The sequence below is a fragment of the Topomyia yanbarensis genome, chromosome 2, assembly GCF_030247195.1.
Source record: "Topomyia yanbarensis strain Yona2022 chromosome 2, ASM3024719v1, whole genome shotgun sequence".
Taxonomy (NCBI): Eukaryota; Metazoa; Arthropoda; class Insecta; order Diptera; family Culicidae; genus Topomyia; species Topomyia yanbarensis.
The window spans coordinates 381,962,155-381,985,440 of record NC_080671.1 but is presented as its reverse complement, the minus strand read 5'-3'; the positions used below and the strand labels follow the sequence as shown (position 1 = coordinate 381,985,440).

Sequence of the window (23,286 nt, the reverse complement as noted above, 5' to 3'; positions counted from 1 at the left end):
TGTTTGACTTCCCTCGCCCCAGCTATAGACACTTTCCGGTAGGAGCCTCTGCACGTAGATAAGAAAGCTTCTGTTTGACCCAAGTCCAGGGAAAAGTTTCCGCTGACGCCACCAAACGACCACTAGCAGAACTGACTGACACGGCCACTCGGTGAGATCCGGTGGGTAGGTTGAACTCCCTGTTTTTCACCCCAACTCGATAATGGGCTTGAACGCACGTGATTGTGTGTTCGTTTACCTTCGTGGAGAAGGGGGGCGGGCTGGGGGTATAATGATCAGGAAAAATCATTGCAGTGACAGAAGGGAAGCACATTATCGGCAGGGTATGGCCATAAAATTCACAATGTAAGATGGACCGCTTGGCATGTTGCACATTGAACAAGGTCTTTTAAGACTATCATTCAACACGATTTTAGTTAAGTCACCCTTTGAAAGTTATTGAAATGGCGTGCATTTCAAATAAATTATTTGTTTTTATCAAATAAAATATTAGAGGACTGTATTGGATCCTTCCAGTTTGTGCTCTCTGACGTGTCTTATGAAATAAATGTCGACCGTAATGATTTGTTTATATCGCACACGGTTTGGTCGATACATAAGCACAACATCATCGTTTGAAGTTGACGAATTTGGACAAAACCACGCGCCCGAATGTTTGTGCATGTCTACGAGTTCGTACTGTGAGGACTTTCGATCTGTTGAATCGGTTTTGTGACAAGTGGGTTATGAATAAATAATAAACAGTCATACATATTCGGATGCTCGAAGCGTTTTCCCACGGAGTCATGGCATTCAAGTCATGAACTCACAGGCAAGAATATAACTAGTATATATTCTGTAATTTGATGGCACATTCTAACGTTCCAGAGAGGTTCTAGTACTAGCGGTATTAAATACGCGACTCTCTCCATTAATGCATTCGACAACCCTATTTACGACATTCCGTAGCGAAACATAACAATCCTTTTCGACAGACTTCCCTCCCGTTCCGTAATATGTAAGAAATTACAGGGCTAACACTACGATCCCACGGACATATAACAGTAAACAGCCTGGATGCTTCACTTTCAAAAGAATATTTTTACCTACTGATAAAGTGTATAGCTCTTCACCATACTGGGTTAGGAACAATAATGTATCCTTGAGTTTTAGCTCGCTGTACATATGTTCGCATATGCATGGAGAAAAGTCAAAAGTTTTTCGTGCGGTACGGCCCCAATCGGATTTGGACCAGACCATATAAGCAACATATTCAAGCTTTTTCTTTCATCAAAATTTCAACAGGGATTACAAAACACTTGAAAATATAATAATTTTCGCAGTTTCGGTGAATTAAAAATATTTGAGTTCGATAAAATATATCGAAAAACGTAGTAATATTTGTTTATTGCACTATTTGTTCTAGAAATGGCATTTTAGCTATTTTTTGGGTTTAACCAATATTTTTTTCCAATCTAAAAACACCCATTATTTGGAACATAAACAAAAATTTTGCATCAATAGCTATCGTTATGGATCAAAAATGTTCATTTTGGAAGTCAGACATGCTCAATAATGGATTCTTAAAACACCAAAAAATCATATTCAGTGGTACTCTTTTATTTACAACTTATTTCCTTTTGTTCTTCATATTCTTAATGTTAGGCATTTATAAACATAACTTAGTGAAAAAAAATTAAATTAATCAATCGAAAGCCAAACAAAGAGTTTGTTTATTTGCACCTTTGCAAATTTCGGTTGCTCAATATGGTCGCCATACTGAAGCTATGCCTTTCTTATGGAGAATTTTCCTATTTTGTTTTTATTTGACTTTGAATCGAGTTGATTTCTTGTTTTCCCTTTAAATTATGTTAAAAAATGCCCATCAGTGAAAATGTTTTGTTCAACTTTATGAAAAAATAGCACAGAAAATGGCCATTTTTTGAGCAAGACTTCTGTCCAAAATGAACCTTAATGATACCGCACATTGATAAATATTGATATTTAATTCATATTCTTTTTTTATTTAGTTTATTTGACACGGCTCATAGCGGTAGCTTAACGGTGCCGTGGATCTTCATTCATATTCTTGTTCAAAATAATGTTTTTTGGCAAGAGGCCCCAAAATAGCTCAAAATGGCCATTTTTGGCACTTTTTGACTATTGCGCTGAATTTCAATAATCGATGAAGCTTATCAGCCTAAATATCGAGATAAAGTCAAGAAAAATAAGAAAACATTTTTTTATAAGAAATCATAACCTCTTTGAAGTAGAATTGGAATGATTTCATCTTTTCCCGGAGTCTTATACGGAGCAAATATTTCAATCGGCCATTTCATCGATTCGACTGTCGCAATTCTACTAGAAAGTGCCCAAGAATCAGAAATAACTGACAAGAACTCAGGGACAGTTGTCGATGATGACCCCACCCCGTACAACCTGTAAAGTAAAGTTTGTGTGTGTCAAAATGACAGCTGAGTACTTTATCTTCGCAGACGAGTATCAGACCATTAGCAGTTCTAATTTCTAATATTTGTGCAGAGGTTTTTCTACTTCACTTCGAGGATCGCAGGCATTTCTGAAAGTTCTGCGAATCGACTCCTATCCGTCTCTGCGTCTGCGATTCCGAACTATCCAACATAACTTCTTGAGTCTGAAAGGCTCGGTATTTCACCAAAAAGTTCCTCTACAAGCACACATAACTAAAAGCGGACAAGCTGCTACTATGACTGCATATGTTTTATCTGTAACCTCATCCAAGTTACCTGGACATTCAATCGTTGGATAATACCCATGGAACCGAATCGGCAATCCCTCTTCGTAGTCCCAGTTCCCAATATCTAGTAAGACGTTTAAATGATCGAAAACGATGATGCTATTTACGGTTCGAGGTCGTTGGATACGTACCGGTACCAACTCATGCATAATAGCGTCAGAGCATAGAGCTACATCTAACACCTCTTCCCTGCTAAATTATGTAAATGTTGGGATATTTTCTGCATTGAGTATATGATTACACTAGCTTACAATTTTTTGGGCAATCGCGTTAAGCTAAGAGAAAAGGTGTTTTTTAAATCTATTTAGAGCCGCTAAACACAAAAAAATATCCACCCTGCTTAAAAAATTTTTTTAAAGAAATTTCTTTTGGAAAACATATTTTGGGTGCTCTTTGCTGTTATTCGTCAATATTTCGTAAAAATCCAATCGACGTAATAGATTTACGGTTCGGAAGATAATGATCCGTCCTTTCCAAAAATGTGTAATATGCGTAGATCAAATACAAATTTATTAAGGTTTCGAGCGACAAATGATTTCAAAATACAGTGAAGACCCGTTTTTATCAGCCCTTGGTTAATTTTAGGCTGATAAAACGGGGACATTGACAAAATCAGGACATATCAATTTTCATATGAAGCTGATAAAATCGGTTCAAAAAGCTGATAAAATAGGGGGTAGATAAAATCGGGGGCTGATAAAATCGGATCACCATTGCATAACTTTCGACTATTTTTAAAAACATTTTTTTATTTCGACTAGGTCCTTGTAACTCTGAAAATTTATATGTGACCTACACATATTCAGGCCCGTAGCGTGTAGTTGGCCGGATTAGCCCCCGCCAAGGGCGTCAAGCCAACCTAAGGGGGGCGCTGAAATCCGAATCTGCACTATAAAATCCGAAATCAGAATCTGCATTATAAAATAAAAAAGATTGCTAAGATCAATCATGCCTGCTGTTTGATGTTGACATTTGTGCTTCAGTTGTGAAAATTGCATCGAAGCAAGAGGAGCAACGGAGCTAAATTTTGCTCGCGCTTCGCGAAAATCCAAACTACTCGCGCGCCAAGTTAACGAAGTTGTTAAATGTGTACAAAACAACTATCATCAACGTTATAAATATGTTCGGAAAACATTTGTCGACAGCTAGGAAGACTGGATCGAAGGGAAATCGACAGTCAGAGTCCGCGAAAACGACGAAAAGAGTAGTTAGCTGTTTCAAGCGGAACCCCAACCTCTCCGTCCGAGATGTCACAAATAAGCTGGGACTGACGTCTAAACCTGTGCATCTAGCTAGAAATGGGCCGGACTGTCAAATTACAAGAAGGGAGTAAGTCCGAATAGTGACATTAAGCAACACAAGTCGACCAGAGAACGATTGTGGAAGCTGTACAGGAAGATGCTGACGAAGATTGATAGTGTGGTACAGGATGACAAAACCTACGTCAAGGCAGATTTTAAACAGCTTCCTGGATAGGAATATTATACGGCGACAGAAAGGGGAAAGGTGGCAGAGATTCTCAAGCCCATTAAGCAGTCGAAGTTCACAAAGAAATGTTTCGTGTGGCAGGTTATCTGTTCCTGTAACTTGAAGAGCGATATTTACATCGCAAACGGGATCATTAACCAGAAAATTTATGTGCAGGAGTGGTTGTGAAAACGTCTGTTGCCTTTCTTCAAGCAAATCGATTTTTCCGTTCTGTTTTGGCAGGATTTGGCATCTTGCCATTACAAAAGAATGGAGTAGTATGACGCGAACAACGTCCAGTTGGTGTCCAAGGACATGAACCCTCCCCAACGCCAGAGATTCACCCGAAAGAAAAATATTGGCCAATCGTCCAGCAAAACCTCAAGAAGACGCGAAAGACAGTTGTCAACGAGGCCGAAAGGCCCAGCAATTCGCATTCACCAAAACGGAAGCTTAAGTAAGTGTTTTGTTTTGGAGTTGAACTTGCACACGAAACATGATTTGATTTTCCGTTCAATTGTTTTCGTAATTTACTCGCATTATTTCTGACCCGAGAGAACATAATGCATTTTCATGCAAAAGTACTCTAATTATTCTCTATGCACTGTAGTATGGGGTCCTTGAAATAACCAACACAGTGCTTCTGTAGATCCACACATGAAAAAGTATAATCAGTGACCATACCGTCGATCTAAACTTTATGAGCGGACATGTAGACGTGGTAGTCATGCATAAAATATAAATGTCGCCAGCAGACAGGAAGTCAAAATACTGACTATTTCTTGGCAAACCTCCGAGATATCTAAACTTTTTTAAAGGGTTTTTTTAACCAAAACTACCTTGTCTAGCTCACTGTAGCAAGGGGTCCTTGAAATGGCCAACACCGTGTTGCTGTAGATCTGCACATGAAAAATTCGAATCAATGACCACACCGTCGATCTAACCATTGTTAGCGGGCATATAGACGCGGTAGTCCTGCATAAAATAGAAAAATCGCCAATAACGTCGTTTGCTTGCTTTAGACAGGAAATCAAAATTATGAGTTTTTCGGGGTAAACTTCCGAGATATCTGTCGCGGTTTATATAATGATTATTATTTTACACTTTAAAATAGAATAAAACTTTATTAAAATTATTCTGACTAATGTGTTAATTATGTTTAATTTTCCATCAGTGTATTTCTGTCAATATTGTGTAGGGAAATAATAAGCCGGTGGGCTTGCGAGGCGCGTTTTAAATATGGTTTTTAACCAAAACTACCTTGTCAAGTTCACTGTAGCAAGGGGTCCTTGAAATAGTCAAAACCTTGCTTCTATAGATCTACACATGAAATCTTTCAATCAATGACCACACCGTCGATCTAAACTTTGTGAGCGGGCATGTAGACGCGATAGTCCTACATAAAATAGAAAATTCGGCAGTAATGTCGTTTGCTTGCTTTAGACAGGAAATCAAAATGAGTTTTTTTTTAGCAAACTTCCGAGATATCTGTCGCGGTTTATATAATGATTATTATTTTACACTTTAAAATAGAATAAAACTTTATTAAAATTATTCTGACTAATGTGTTAATTATGTTTAATTTTCCATCAGTGTATTTCTGTCAATATTGTGTAGGGAAATAATAAGCCGGTGGGCTTGCGAGGCGCGTTTTAAATATGGTTTTTAACCAAAACTACCTTGTCAAGTTCACTGTAGCAAGGGGTCCTTGAAATAGTCAAAACCTTGCTTCTATAGATCTACACATGAAATCTTTCAATCAATGACCACACCGTCGATCTAAACTTTGTGAGCGGGCATGTAGACGCGATAGTCCTACATAAAATAGAAAATTCGGCAGTAATGTCGTTTGCTTGCTTTAGACAGGAAATCAAAATGAGTTTTTTTTTAGCAAACTTCCGAGATATCTGTCACGGTTTATAAAATGATTATTAGTTTACACTTCGAAATAGAATAAAACTCTATTTAAATTTTTCTAAATAATGTGATAATTCTGTTTAATTTTCCATCAGTGTATTTCTGTGTATATTGTGTGAGGAAATAATAAGCCTAGGGGCTTGTGAGGCGCGTTTTTAAAATGATTTGTAACCAAAACTTCTAAAAATAATCAAACAGGAGTACATTGTACTGATACTTTTACTAATTCTCCTAATTTACGAATTTACTTTATCTTATCGAATCGAATATAGATGAAAATTAAATTCTGACGAAAACAATCGTTGATTTCTTGGAATCGGTGCATTACTTTCTTTATTATCTCTCACTCCAATTCGGAAACATTTTGAAAATGAAACGAAGTGGTATGAGACTTCCTTTATTCACATTCCGAATATTCTGCGATTAGGATTAAAAGTTTTGGATTAATACCAACTACATTACCCCAGCGTGTAAATTTTTCAACAATAAAGTTAACATTATCGGATGCTTCTGAATGGGTTTTGCAAAAGTTTAAACGACAATTTGTTGCTTGTTTTGAAATTTGACTTCACCAAAAGGACATGAAAATGACACGCGTTTTTAACATGGTTTGTGTTCATTATATGCCGTTTAGGATTGTAATAAATTATGCACACTCCAGAATTTCGGAGCATCTAAATTATCTTTCCCATTATGATCATAAACGAATTCTACTGGCTTCTGCGTATTTGAACAATTTAAAGAACATTTAAAGGATCAATAAAGTTCCATAAAGAAATCGTGCGAGATATTCATCTGCATAACTTCAAGAACCCAACTTTCTGACGCAGCCTTTATTCTGATCATTTAAGTGCACTGCGATTTGATTGCCAAACCAAAAACAAAATCCCCGCAAACGTTCCAGTGAAACCGAACATCTCCTCCCTCTGATGCTCCAGACTAACACGATTCCAGTCTCAGCTGCACGGCTCAACAAGTTCACCTGCCTTCGTTCCGGCACTTACGGTCGAAACTTTCACTTTTCCGCGTCGATGCCAGAAGGTAATCAGCATACCGAATTAGGATTCTTGCAACCGGGTGTAAAAACGCATGCAAACACTACAAAACAATAACCTCCCACTTGGCAGGACGAGGGGCGCGCAACCGTGTCCGTGGTTGGTCGGTCACGAAAACAGATGTTTTCGTCGCGACTTCACAGCCCACGAGATTGAGCATTGAAACGCTCTGTGTTGCAGTTGTTTTTGTTGCTATTGTTGCTGTACAGTTCAAGAGCAATTTGTAACCGCCAAGCACAGTTTCGTACCTAAACGGCAATCTGCCGCATATGTGAAGAAATCTTAGGGGGAAGGGGGTTTCGCTTGGCTCTTGCCATGGACTTTCTGTAATACATGTGGCGTGCAGACGCACCACCAGTACCAGCAACAAAAAATAATGCACGGAAGTATAGTAGGATAATTGCTACTACTTGAACCCTAATCAGATTAATGATAAGTTAATTAGGAAACGACATAATTGTGCCTGCAGCAAATACTGTTCCGTGCGATAGCGTTGATATACGAGTGGACTTTCCCGGAGTGCTATCAATTTTCCGAAAAGTTGAATTGAAGATAGGTACCAAAAAAATATGCAATTTAATTTAGACAATTTGCCATCCAACGTCGTGTGAGGCGTAACTTGTATAAAGCCTGCTTTTTCTAAGAAAGGAAGGGAAAGAAGAAAAGTTTCCATGTTTCCGGGAAGGAAACTTAAATACCTGGTCTAGAACATTACGAGTGACATTAAAACAAAGAAAAATTGATGCGTAAAGAAAGAAAAAGGTGCCTGGCATCCTAACAAATTGGGGAAAAAGTTTCTAAAAAAAGGAATGAAGAAAGAGGGAACGCACATAAACCTTTAAATCTTGCAGCAAGCAACGACTGTTAAAACTGTAGAATTTTTAATAAAGTGAATCAACTTACATTCCATTTCAAATTGGATTTGGCACCGGGAGTGTGGTACACACTTACTACCGGTGATAATCTAAAGTATATGACAATAAAAAAAAGTCTCCTTCCAATTCCCAGCCGAGAAGATGCGCTGCTTTCAGGTGTTGCTAGCCCCATACCTTTCATTTGAAATTTGCTAACAATGTTGCTGCTGCAGTTCATTTCACATGGAAAGCAAGGGTATCATAGAGTCGAAATGTTCTGTGGATGCTGTCATAAAAATCAAACCATCGGCTGCTCGGTTGAAAGAGGGATAGAGTTTTCAACTGCTAAAGTGTGGCAGCTTGGAATTAGAGACGTTTTTTCTCTTTGCCAGGAATAATGCATGAAAACGGGAATAATTGAACGGGATCGGGTCGTACTAAAAATCAAATAGTTAGAATCTAACATTGTAGAAGGTTGGCGAGTATGTGCACAAATATTTTTCTTTTGTCCGAGTCATGTCCCAACGTACAGTGGTCCAGGAAGCGAAGTTAGCGGGAACAAATTGTTCATGCTTTTATTTTTGGATTCGACGTCTTAGAAACATGTACTATGCGTGGCAAACTGCTTCTTTCGGCTGAAGCAGTTTTGGGGTGGTCCTAAAAATGTTGAAGTTACAAAAATTATTTCAAAATTGAGTAGTTGAGAAAGAACCATACTTTCTTTTACAATTTTCTAGAGCAAACAACTCTTAATAATTTGTATCTCAAGTCGTTTTTATTTTAGTGATTTCCATAACATTACATAACTTAGTGTCTCTCAGAAAAGCAGTTTTTTCGTACAATTTTTCAATGTGAATTTTGTTATAAAAGTGATAGTCTGAGCACTTCACGAGCATAATTATGTTTATCAATGAAATTTTTATTGAAGAAACTCCTTAAGGTGCAAAAAATGTGTAAAAAATTAATCTGGTTAGTCACAGCTGTCGATTGGCGCAGCATGTATTTTCTTTACAGCCACAAGCCGCTGAATGGTGATTGATGGGATAGGGGGTCCGAATATTCCCGTCCGATCATTTAGCACAAAAGTGGTGAGCGTCTTGAAAATAACTGTGTTTTGACCCAATCAAAAATCATTCAATCAAACAGGAGTATATAGGAAATAGTGGTATTTTCCCACTTTTATTTGTTACTTTAATCACGGTTTGGCCATTACAATGAATTTTGTTTTGAGGATTGCGAAAAAAATCAAACACGTTTTGTCTCCTTCCATAAAAAAAAACTGCATTATGAGATTCATCTGTCAAAATTAATGTTTCAGAATGGCGCTTTCACGAATATGTAACAGTCAGTAAGTCGTACGATTTTCTGAGAAATCGAGGAGTCTTGATAACCCCGAGCTCCCTTACATTGTTCCGTTAAGTATTCTTCTCAACTTCTTGATGTTTCTGATATGATGAAATTGAACAAACTCGATTTTCAACTTTGGAAAAGGCTACGTTTTTTGTTCTAATCAATTAGTTATAATATTTGCGTTTCATCTTTGTCTCATCAGAATCCGACGCTAACTTAGTGACAGTACTAAGCTAGCACTAGGTTGAGGCTAGTATTTCATTAGTTCTCATCAGCTTAATCACTCCTAACTCAATTTCTTGCTTGACATCACGCAGGACTAGGAGTTTACTCAGGAACACAAATTGTGTCTCCGTTTTTTGGAGCTAGCTAGGCGCTAGCTTAGTGCTGCCACTGAGTTAGTGTCGGATTCTAATGAAACGAAGACGAAACGCAAATATTATAACTAATCTAGTTATAGGTTTTGTGCTCTTCACACGCAAAGATGGTTTTAAAAAAATGTCTCCTTAATGGCATAGTGCTCAAATCATTATTATACGTCGTTAATATACGGCCGAATATTACAGCCCTTGAAATTAATCAATCTTATTTGAATCTAAGCGCGCGAGTTGCTTTGAGATTTGTTTATTTTCGATATTACCATATTGTGATATTGTCTATATTTACATGAATTGATGATAAGGTTGTTATTGCAATTACTCTGATTCCCTGATTCCGATGGAGCAGTTTACGTTGACGTAAAAAAAAGGAAATTTTCATATATCTTTATTATTTTGCAATATTATTGAAAATTGATAAAGCCTGATTAAGACTTTCTTCGACTATGTTTTTCACACAATTGGACTATTGTAAATATTCTAGCCGAATTGTATTGAACATTGGAAGGTAAAAATTGAGTCGTTTCTAGCACTACGAGAAAAGCACCTAACTTTATGAAAAAGCTTTTTTGGGCGTTTCTTGATCCCACCGCTTTCAAGGAAAATTAGTTTTTGTATATATATATATATATATATATATATATATATATATATATATATATATATATATATATATATATATATATATATATATATATATATATATATATATATATATATATATATATATATATATATATATATATATATATATATATATATATATATATATATATATATATATATATATATATATATATATATATATGTGTGTACTAGAAAACGTTGTGCATGGAAGGGTTAAAGATACGCACATTTGCCTTAAGGCGATTTGAAGTAAATGTAGGATCGATTTTGTACACTTTTAATCACATTCTCGCAAGAGGATTTTGAAACTTTTTTGGGATTTTACGAAAATATCATAGATTTTTCCATTAACTGTCCCAGACGTGATGAACAACTGAATATTTGCCACATCTACGGATCGCTTGCCAGACAAGGATTTTGTAGCAAATTTCAACATATTCCATTTCTACTTCCTGTACAGCTTGTGTTCTTACACCGTATTCTGGTAACATCTCTTGTTCAGTGCCTTTCAAACTTTATATACGTGCTGAACAAAACGTTTCATTGTTTTTACTCAAAAAAAATCGAAACGTGGGATTAATGTTTGAATTGGTTCAATACCATCCTGGACGTGGCTACCACCACTCCGCTTAGTTGTCTGATGCTCTTTAAACGTATTGTTCACATGGGATACGGTATAACGTGCGATTCTGAGCTGCTACCGATCGATTGTTACCCACACATTAAAGTGTTATAAGTAATTGAATGCACCTCTTTTGTGGAATTTAGAATGATTTTATATTCATCCGAGGCTACAAAATCCCGGAGCCATGCCCAGTGCACCCATGCGTAAAGATGGTACTGTTTATGCTTTCTCATATTTAATCATGTAAACGGTAATAAAATAAACAAACATCAAGATTTGCATGTCCTAGAATGTCATTGGCAGATTTGTTGAGTTTGGCTCACGCTAAATTTTTGCTTCATTTTCCGGAACCGTATAAAGTGCTTCAAAACATGTCAATCGTCCCCACCCTTTACCTGCAGAGACAATCCCAAAAACATGGATGTACTAAATTTGAACCAATTATCTCAGGGCTTTCGGAACCGTCGAAGGTAATCAGTCAGTGTGATTATGAATAACGCACCAATTCCGCAATGAAAGCATAATCCGCAAAATTAACACGTCCGTTACAGAAAACGCAAAATTTGTTTAAACGGCATAAGATCCCTGAAGGAAACTAATTTTCCACTTGGTTTACTCAGAAATACTTTTTTTCCAAAGCAACATCAATTTATCGGTGAGAGTGTATTCTTCACGTGCCAAGACGGTGCCGTTTTATCGATCGCATGAGACTTTGAGCCAAGTGGCGTGTTTATGCCAACCACTATGCCCGTTCGTTCCCGAATGCGTAATGTGGAGGGGGAGGTATGCCACATTTGGCAACCTGAAAACGCAAAAAAATCAAACAAATCTCGCAATGCTATAATTCGCAGAGTCCGGAAGTTAGGCACCCGCAAAAAGTAGCAAAAAGAAGACCTTCCAGAACCCGCACCGGAATGCCAGCAAATAAAGGTGGAAGATGTGGCGTATCCTTGCAGACGACGACGTTCCGGTTGGTTTGTTTTTATTATCGGAACGACCCACGTTTTCCGCGTGCATCGCCAATAGCCAAGCGGGCGACTGTGGTAACCACTATGTTATTTATTTTGTTAAAGGACCGTCCGAAAAATACGTACACTGTTTCAAAGAAAAGGGGCTTATGCCATTAATGATTTGTTTCAATTAATATACTATGTTTGTAGCCCACCAAAATAGAAGAAAATTAAAAGATATTGGAAAAATGGGTACGTCTTTTTTAACGACCCCTAAGATTGTGTTTCGCAGTATGATTCGCCCTAAGAGGAGACCAAAAATCGAGCAAACCAAGCGCTCTGTACCCCATAAATCATCAGAATTCTTTCGTTCAGTTGTTTGAGTAAGCAGACACGTTCCTGAAGGTAGACACTCTAGAAAGGACGCAACAATCCAGCACTGGTAAAAGGAGCTGGAGTTGAATCGATTTTATTTTTTGGCAAGCTATCCACCTCGTTATCCTTATTTTCTTCCGGTCTCCCAGCTATCGATCAGGTGATTAGGGCATTCTATTGTACAATCATGACGTCAAACCTTTGCGCAATCGACAGCCCTCGCTACAATTCCTCGGGGAATTGCGTCTACGTATTTCAAATTCCTTTACTTAATGGAAAAGAAAGTCTCAAGAACGATGTAGCAAAATTTCAATTTCGCTGTGATTATGAATCGCCCACCACGCCAACAGAAACAATGAGCTATCAACAAACAGCAAGGCCTCGTGATTTTAAAATGCCTACAACCAATGACGAATGCCGTTCAGTTCGAGGGTAGAGGGAAGGGGCTCACAAAAATCAATAAAGTTTGATCGATTCATATCTGTTGCTACCGGAACAATATCTTTCCGCAACATTATGTACACATCGAAGATTGTTTTTAAATAAAGAGCCTGCCCACATAACGGAGCCCTATTAAATAACAACATCAAACTAAAAACGAAAAAGTTCGAAACAAATTTGAGTCCAGGCGAAGGAAGGTGCAGCCAGCACAAAGTGTTCGCCGAAACCATCGGGTAGAACACGTGCTGAAGGCAACTTTGACAAGGACTAACGGTAGACAGCACGGGGGACGTCCGCGGTCAGGGTACATTTAGTATGAATAAAAAATACAGCAATATTGCAATTATGTGAAACAGAATAGGTAACTGACTCAACTATGGCAACAACTAGCGATAAAGACGGACAGGAAGCGAATATCAGCCCGCAAGTGAAGAGGAGCACAATTTATGGACATATAATTGGCAATGAGTCCGAGAGATAGGCGGTGGCCGCATTTGAAACCAATAAACGGTTATAAACTATGTAAAAATAAGTAGAATGTTGGTGCATTTCTGTTTCAGGTATGATATGTATGTCATTGTTATTGATCAATTGCTTGCTATATAACGTCTTGGTGGCTCTTTTTTTAGAAATAGGTTAGATTCCGAAGATATTTGCATAACGCAAACAGATACAGGTTTGCTTACGATTGACATGCTTCATTTAGGTTATGCTTATGCGGTGACCTTTATTCGTTGCTATAAAGAGAATAATAGGTCGGTTAGAAACTAGGTACACAAACGTGGAATGTTTAATCATTTTTAACCCGAAATATGATTCAAATCCAATGTATCGTACACTGATAACCAATATAATTTACCTTATTTTATAATATTTTTATTGCGCAAAAGTTGATGCAACTGAAATCGAAATTTAATGAGATGTACACAAACAAGGGACCCGCTCTTATATTCGAGTTATTCTAATTACGAAACCATAACGAAAGATGACGCAACATTAATACATGCAGTAAAGCAGCATATTATTGGTATTTCAGATGTTTCTTGCAATATAGTAGCATTGTAACTGTATACCTGTTGCAAATAGGCATATAGAAACCATAAAACTTGCTTATTGTCAATAATCACCATTTCGAATGCACAATAGTCGCAAATAAGCGTTGGCAATACTTCAAACATTTTTGGATTGATGCACTCAAAATACTCGACTAAAACTATTTTAATGCTTGAAGCATGCTTCGAATCAAGAAAGTTAAAATGACTCACTCAAAAAAAGGGAAAATATTGTTAAAGATGGATCAAATAATTAGGATTTGCAGCGATATACAGAAATTATCCATCCAAATCGTGCTAAATGTTCAAATGATGGATACTAATTATTCATCTACCTTCAACAAGGTCATATCATGCTTCCACTATATTGCCTCTTTTGAAAACCAATGAAGACGAAAGAAATACTAACGAAGATTATTATAGATCCGGGTCAGAATATTGTAAATATAGTCCTGACTATGGATCAAATGAAGATGACGTAAATAACAAGGTGGAAATTCTTTTACCGCATTTGTCGCAACATAATCACTTACTAGAGGAAACCGAGGTGAGTTGAAACAGAGCAGAGTTCAAAGAATCCCCATTCCTAGCAAAACCATACTGTCAGGGATTTTATAACAATACTTTTGTTAAACATATACGAAAGATGTAAATCAAAAGTATTTTGACCTGATCTCCATTGGCATGGTTTCGCTAGCAAGGGGCATTGTTTGGACTCTTCTCTGTTTCAACTCTTCTTGGTTTCCCCTACTTGTTGACCGACGACATCTACTTGAAACGCTTTTGGGGATCTGCCAAAACTGTTCAAATGCAAGGTGAACAGTATTGACACCGATTTCTAGGTTTGTATTCAGCATGAAATAAACAAAAACGTGACTGAAATTCCCTCGATTCTTCATGTCATCCACATGTCATCGGATAAAGGCAATGCCAGCTCCTATCAATATAGGGTAATGAGCCTATTGTGGTTACATTTCCTTTATCAGCCTACTCATTTAAAGTCGTTGGCTAGAGCAGCGTGTACCATCTTTGTTCAACGCATTAGCTCAAATGGCATAGCGAATGTTAGGGCATTTGATTCAATTTTCATTGCGCTAAAACACGAGAATTTCAACATTTACAGGGCATTTGTGTTATTAGATTTGTTCTTAATAGCGAAGCAAAGCTGTTGATGCCCATTTATTTACATTCCTTTGATTGTAGACCGAATAATTATTTTTTTTAATAGGAGGAAAATAGACACTTTACCCTAACCAAGTTCAAATCTTGTTTCATTCAGAAATAAACAATGCACAATACGAGTGAACAATTAAATACAAACCAAATAGTCTAGTCAACATAGAATCTAAAAAAAACGCACGACAGAAGTATTTTTCGTTTTTAATTTTTGCGCAAATCCGCAATTTTAATGCATTTAATCAGCATTTCAAATGCTGTTTCAACCCTATCATTTAGTACAAATGTGTATCAAATTTCCGGCATTGATGGCGTCAAACTGTAGGACATAACAGTAAAACATTGCCGCATATTTTGGCAAAAGTAGTTTTTAAATAGCATTAGGGATGACTTTAATGCAAAGTAACATTACAAAGGCTGTCAAAAATACGCAAATACAGCTGATTACGGGCTGTTTTTCGTTCTTATTGGTTACCTGGGTAATTTCGTTTGGGAAGGCGGTCAGCTGTTTTTTTCCACGTCCCCTTTTAACCTAGTTTTATAAGGTGATTCATCAACAGTGCTACCTTTGAAAACGAGCCACCTTGGTTATGCAGCAATATTTTCCGTTCTATTTTATTGCAAATAAGCAATAGCCTTCATTTCATAGTTTCAAAATGCCACATATTTTGTCGTACGTAATTTTGAATGTTCGTTCATTTGATGGCATTTTAAGGGAACACGTATCCGCTTGGTGATGCCAATCGAGCTGACATTTTTTTGGACTGAGCAAAGTAATTTCAATGTTTGTTTAGTGTTAATTTGACCAACTAGGGAACTAATCCACAGGGCATTAAATGTGCATAGGTAAAACGCATGGTCTTGTCTGAGTGGAATGATGACATCACTCATGTATGAGGTTTGAGAATTGACAATTCGCGAGAAAGATCGAAAACAGTTACCAATTTCCTTCAGTCATATCAGCACGAAAAACAAATGTTTTATGTCATGTTCATTAATCTGCTAGTTTTTGTAAAAAAATAGTAAATTAGCTCTGATCATTCTACTTATCTATTCGCAAGTTTGTTTTTCACTCTTATTTTTTTTCTATTCGAATTTTTTTGTTGCTTTTTTGCTAGTTTATCTTCCATCAACATAATATTTGAATTGAGCGAATTTGCCATTACGATATTCCTAAAATGCACCTAGTGAACCTCCTGGTGATCAGGTGCCCAGAGGCTCCTAAAATCTTAAGTCGCGCGCTAGCTACAACGCAATTTCCAATCCCTATCTTTTTCGACGTAAGAGTCCATGCGCAAATTTTGGGAAAAATTGAATAACTGCTATTTTTCGATTGATTTTGATGATCAAAATGTTATTGGACGCGGAATCAAATCAAATGTTATCATAAAAACTAGTATGTGCCCTCGAAAAAGGTGTTGCATATTTTTCATGCAATATTTTTCATATTTCGTACAAAACAGCATGATGTAGCATAATCTTGGAAAGGGTTTTCATCTTTCCAAAAACTGTTAAAAAATCCAAAATCAGCTCAAAAATGACAACTTAGTTAATTTTTTGTGACAAAAGTCCCAGAAAATGGTTTTTGCCATAAATTAATATTTCGGTGGTCTACATTTTTCAAACATTGTTTTGTGCTGCATTTGACGAGAGAATCATTTGTTGGTCACAGGCCAAACGAGCTACATCACGACTTTAACGTCCGGACGGTATAATGGGCGGTGGACGTTATGGATTTTCGACAGGGATTGCGGGTTATATCTACTTGGGTTTCATTGTTATAGTTTTTTTGTAATACTGTTTTATATAGGTTGTAGTACACGTTGAAATGTATTCGTAGTAATTTTTATGTAGCAAAAGCTTACAAATTGACCGTAATATAGCGTTTGCAACGGATCACCTTATTTTGAACCGCATGCGCGGTGACAATGATAAATCAAGAACGACTTATCTGTAATGGAAAAACTAATATGTTTTGCCCATCATGGACGAAGGATTTTACAGTATTCTCATTTGTTGCAAAATGGTACCAATTTTTCTGAAATATTTAAATTTAGATGACTTAGAATTTTAGTTTTTTATCTAGAAAATAGAATCATACTAAAAATAAAAACTCATTCGTTCGCGAAGAAGCCATTGTAATAAGAAATGAAACGAAGAGGGTTTCAAATCGATCGGTTTAGTATATGCCGAGTAATCTTTGTCTCCGCGGCGATTTTGAGATAATTGTAACTTCCTGAATCAACAAGCATTCGACCCGCATTTAAATATATGCGCATTTGGTCTTTTGAGGAAAACCCTGAACACGTAAAAAGTGAAGAGTCACTTAGGTCGCAGAACACCTTCAGCTCCTTGGTGCTGTATGTTCAGTTCTACTAGTCGGATGCTTTTGAAATTTTGTAGCAAGTTTTTAAGCATTCAAGTAGATATAACCCCTTAACCCACACACAGTTAAGCAGTGTACAAATTGTACAGATGCAAAGTTTATCGTGTATTGCTAAGTCTGCTGCAGTAATGCCAGAAACACAGACTAATCTGTGTTTCACGGATTTTCAGTTTTCTGCACAGATTTTTAGGATTGCACAGATGTCCACAGTTTTCTGCTTTAATACACAGATTTCCACAGTTTTCTTTAAATAGGCTGCGCAAAGATTTTAAGAAATATGACCTGGCATGCCTGGTCTGCTGTGCGATTTGAAACTTCGCATACATACTCGAGTACAGAAATGCGATAGGTGCGAGTCGTGTACATACATACAATTAATAGTAAATAGATTATTTTTCATGTAGCCGTTAATTGTAATCGATTAGTTTAAAAATGGAGCAGAGAATATGATGTTGTATTAAGGTTACTGTTAAGGAACTGTTAATAAATTATGTTTCAACAGGAAGTCAATAGCAAATTGTAAATATGGGCGTAGGAGAGTAAGCTAGAACATGACGTAGCATGTTTTCACTGAAGACTATACAGACAATCCTAAAATAAATCGACAGTTTTGATAGATTAAAAATTCATTTGCAAATTATATCGCACGATCTTGAAAAAATCTACATTTTTAATGCCAATGTGGTCGTGTCCTGTACACAACCCTTTAATTTTTTTTTATCTGTAAATACTGGTTATAATTCAATCGATAATACAACATCGTGAATTGAACGATAAGTAGCTCTAGAATGTTAACCTTCCGTCGCTCTAGTACCCTGAATGCACGCCGCACAGAGGAGTAACTGGGGTCAAATCCTGGCCAAAATTATTTGTTGTTGCTATTGCTTTTATTATGCCTTAATATGAACAAAAATAGACCATAACACGTTTTTGGAGTAATTTGACATCTATCCATCTACCAGTGCAGAGGTCAATTTTTTATATCCTTTTGAATACTAGTAATTTCGAGGTGATCTTTGTGAATACATTCGTTTTTTTCCAGTTGCACAAACAGTTGATCAGTGGAAAAGGGGGAATAAAAAAGACGCTTGAGCATATTTTCATAGAGATACATTTTTAAAAACATAGTATTTGGCCCTACAGCATTTCGGTGTACCTCAGATTACTAAAAATTTCAATATTTTCAAATCGCTTGGAATTTGTGGATCGGACAAGATCGGAAGAGTTCTTATGTTTTTCGGATAGCTGGAATCTGGTTTTGTAATACTGCTTCAGCAACTTTGCCGGATCTCGCCGTATAATGTAACTTTTTTATGATACAAGTTTGGAATAAAATGTTTAAAAAACCTATTTTTTTTAAATTTAGTGCAATGCACAACAACACTAATACTTTCAGTTAGTTTTAGGCTGAAGTTATACAAATGGTTGTGTTCAACTACGTTTGCAATAATATTGTCTTACTTAATACAGTCATCATTACTAGAAAGCGATATTGCTGGATATATAATTAAAATGATTAAAAAAAACCCTTAAAATATCACCATTTTACATCCATGCAAAAAATCTTTAACAATGTTTGACATACTCCTACTTTTGCCACGTTATTCAGCAGGTATGCAAAAAAAATATAACGAAATAGAAAATCAAAAAAAATATATTGGTTATTGGCCAGGAATTTGTTCTGGTTACTCCTCTGTGCGCCGCTCTGAAAATCTAGCAAATCGTCTTGGGGCACCAGCGGCTGCTGCTAGCTCAGTAAACCATTTACGCGACTTCCGTAGGGTTAAGCAATTTCTGATGAGTGCGTAAAACTAATGCAATCCGTTTATACAGTACCCCCACACAATAACGAAATGCCATCAAGAATAACAAATTTGTATGCTGCTGTATTAAGAAAATCATTCCACGGCGCCAGCACGGTCGATCAATCGCCGCAACGCAAGTAGTACACGGTCACCATCATCTCAGCCAACAAACGATCTATTTATCGGTAGCAAACCGGCCACTAAGTACCCGTGATCCGTATGTTGCATGAAATATTGCCACTGCCAGCTTATAATATGTTACATTTTTTCTTCAAATGAAACAATTTCCATGCTTGTGAGCACGCACTACTCCCGATCTTATCCGTAATATTCTCCGCATTATATTTAATCTCATCAATTGTTATGCCACGCCGTCGGTCATCGAGTGACAAGAAGTATGACAAAAAACAAATGCTTTCATTCATTTACGATTCAATCGATCATTAATTTTGTTAATTGAATCCATTGACGGCGAAGGGGTCCCTACGCACTTTCGTTCGTTTCGTTTCGTGACGCTTGTGAACTGCCTGGGCGGGCAGCTCCAAAAACAATGCGACCCCCGATCCGCTGAAGGCCCACTGGCACGTTATGGCAATAAACGTATTAAATTGATTTATAAGATATCGAAGCCGTATTAATGGAACCTGGTAAAATCAACCTAGTCGTCGTAGTCAGTATCCCTTGCGTAACATAATACCGTAACCGCACTGAACGGGGAAATAATGACATCGTGTTTCCTGTTCAGTTTCCGGGCGGATATGTATGTATATTGACATCCTTCTTTAGCTATCTGTAAAGTTTACATCGAAGAGCCTGATTAGATGATGGTGGTGTATTGTAATATTACACCAGTGATTTTCATAACCCACCACATTCGGAGGAAAACTTCCGCACTGTACGGGGGGCATGACTGACAAATCCTGTCGTCACAATGTGTGGGTAATATTAATGCGATACACTTTCGCTCCTACGATGCATAAAGCACCTGTCCCGTCGCTACTGGGACATTTCAAAGTATTGTATTGCAGTGTAAGGTTTTATTTTTAGACCGGTGGAAAACAAAGCCGTAGGAAAGCTTCTTTCCGCCTCGAGTCTCCATATTCCACGTCAAGTGCTATGGTTGATTGGAAGCAAAGGAACCAGTTAGCAATAAATGCACTGGTAATTAAATTTTTGCCCCTCTACAACTATGGATAATATGGCAATGGACGGAAAACTTCGTTCGTCTGGTACAACACAGCGGGGCCCTAACCGACTTTAAATCCGTTCCTCACCTTTGAAATATGTAGTCACGTTGTCGGAATCGCCACCGCCACCGTGGCGAAGGAGGCCAACAATCCAATTTAAAGTCCACCAAGACCTCCACAGCGATATAGATCCAACGAGCTCGTTGCTGGATGAGGCCCGTTACCTAATCGATAGACGTAGGTGTCGTGTAGATACACACTTGTATAGCTTCCCGACCGACATAACCGACCCGTTCCTACCTTGTACGATTTCTCGCTTTCATTGTGCACTAATGCTACCCCGGAGGCTCATATATATGTATCCTTTTCCGAGCGGAAAAGCTAGCGCTCGAATAATAAAAAAAGAAAAGAGGCAGACAGAACCGAGTGTGCAGTAAAAATCAAAACAGTGTAATAAAACTTTGATATGACACTAAGTGCTGTCTCGTTCGCTGGTAATGGCATCACTGCTGCTCACGAAGATGCGAACTATCCTAGCTGGTAGTGCAACTAAAAGCTATTTGGAGCCAACGACCGACAAAAAAAACTTCGAATATTTATTTGTTTTCAGTCAGTAAATAAACGCACGGCCGAATGTGTGCACGAAAGCCGATTATGCATTTGTTGGCAACGTAGAACGTTATCCTTCTACTTAGCTTTTAGCGGGGAGGGTAGTTCGAAAGAACGATTTGATCTGGTGATACAACCCTCAACAAATAAATAAGAGGGTGCTGAAATCGTAAGATTAAGTGATAGACTAGCTAAGTTTTTAGTTGTAGTTCATCGTATTCCATAAATCTCGCTTACTAAATCATTCTGAATTTCTTTACAGATCTTCGCCTTCAACCAGCAGGTTCAACCAATGCCAGAATTGAACGAAGCTTTGGCGTACCGTGAGGAATACAAGAAACAGGAAACTGCAGATCATTAGAAGAACAGCCCAGAATCACGGACGGGTGTGGGCTTAGTCACTCAATCCAGCACTCCCTTCTATTAAGCATAGAACAATCCTGCATTTAATCGCTTAAGTATACACCCATAAAAGTCAACTGGACAGGACCTTTTGAATGTTGCTCCTACCAGCTAGTTTAATTGTAGAAGCGTTGCATTTCAAGTATTAATGTATTAACTTAACGTAGTTGATTAGCACGAGAACGTCCGCTTTGGTCAGTATTTCTCTACTACCTCTGGACATGAAGATAATCCTCGACACTATGGAGCTTAAAGCCAACACAAATATGTCTTAGTAATAGTGCACGCCACAGAGTTTATCGTTACTTAAAACTATCGCTTATAGTAGGCGACTAGTCGTTTAATCAATAAATACATATTATACAGTAAAACACGTCGATCCCGAGTTAGTCGTGACCTGAATAAGGAAGATTAGTCAAGTAACCTTACCCCGCAAGTCCTACAAGTGCTGCTGTGGGGGCTTAGTGTATATTGCACGGTTCAAACTGCGTTTTACCCATTTGATGACTTCCTTCTGACATAACGGTTCGGCTGGTTAGATAATTTGCTCCGTTTCGTGTCCTAATCCAATTTCTAGAGATCGATATCATACTTTATGATATCATGCAGCAAGAAAGAAGCCCCTAATGATTTACCGGAAAAGGTTAATAGGATTGCTGCGCGAGGTGAATGAATGGTTCAACAAGGGCTTTATGTTACTCGGAAGTTATTGATACTTGTAACAATCTGTTTATATAGTCACCGTATTTGTGGTTTGAGGGTGAAGAGTAAATTCTCCAGTTACCTGTGTATTGCCACCAATATTCCAAACTACGACGGACAATGATGTAAAAGTTTACATTCCTCTAAGCGACTAGACAAGACCTAGAGCGCGTGTCTATAAGATGACGTGCAGCTAATGGCTGGGAATGTAAATACACTTAAAGGGATGTAAGTCATTGGAAAAGGAAGCCTCAAATCGACGGACACCTGTAACACCGATCGACAAGAGTTTTATAGTGCAAGATTATTAAACTAGCGAATACTTTTTTAGCCTTAATGGGTTCGTTCACATTGATGAGCTTAAAAAATTGAAATTATAATAATAAATTGACTGGCGTCCGAAAAGGGCTAACCCACATTTAACATTTTTTTACAGGAAATGGAAAAAACTTCCGCATTTTCAAATGTACATTGTTTTTATTGTAAAAATACATGATTTTATTAGTAGTTCATGATCATTACATGAACTACCTTTCAATTCACCAGCATTTTCGTAATTTGAAGGGTAACCCCGGGGGTACCTAGCGTCCAAAAGGGGGTAACCCACAATTCACACGTCCTTTCCTTATCTTTCGTTTTAGAGTTATGGTGTCTTTAGCCAGGTTGTTGCCTGGCATGTAGTGCTGTATTTAATCATTTCATATTAGTGCGGAATTCAGTCAATAGGGCGATGCTGATATCAACTTTTTAACGGAACGAGATAGAAAGATGGTGTCTACGACAAAGTTGTATGTAAGGTAATTATAAACATATCTTCGGAAAATACTAAGTTTCTAGGTCCAACAAGTTTAGAAATATGGCGAATTATTAAAAACATAATCTCTAAGTAAAAATTTTAACCAAAACATGCTCTATCTCGAAACATATCTACAAAGTTTGCATCTTCAGAAGATATAAACAACAAACGACATTTTTTGATTGTCCGACGTTTCGGCCGTTTTTGGTATCCTTTTTCAAGGAAAATTATCTGTCTGTCGCTATTGTCATGGATATTTTTTCCCACCAAAAACGGTCGAAACGTCGGACAACCAAAACATAAGTGGTTTGATATTTAAACAAGACTATGAAAACCAATACTCAAACATAAAACACTCCCAGTCGATGAAAAAGATAT

The 23,286-nt window shown here is 37.4% G+C and overlaps 2 protein-coding genes across 5 annotated transcripts in view; one reads left to right on the top strand and one right to left on the bottom strand.

Annotated features, from left to right (window-relative positions):
- The window catches only part of LOC131684682 (uncharacterized), an 80,631-nt gene extending 58,865 nt beyond the window's left edge, over window positions 1–21,766 (top strand). The window contains exon 6 of the mRNA XM_058967763.1: window positions 21,271–21,766. Coding sequence (XP_058823746.1) covers window positions 21,271–21,369 — 99 coding nt within the window. The 3' untranslated portion in view covers window positions 21,370–21,766. The remainder of the gene's footprint in view (window positions 1–21,270) is intronic.
- LOC131684679 (RNA-binding protein Musashi homolog Rbp6) overlaps window positions 1–23,286 on the bottom strand; it is a 126,554-nt gene that overhangs the window by 36,403 nt on the left and 66,865 nt on the right. The window lies entirely within an intron of this gene.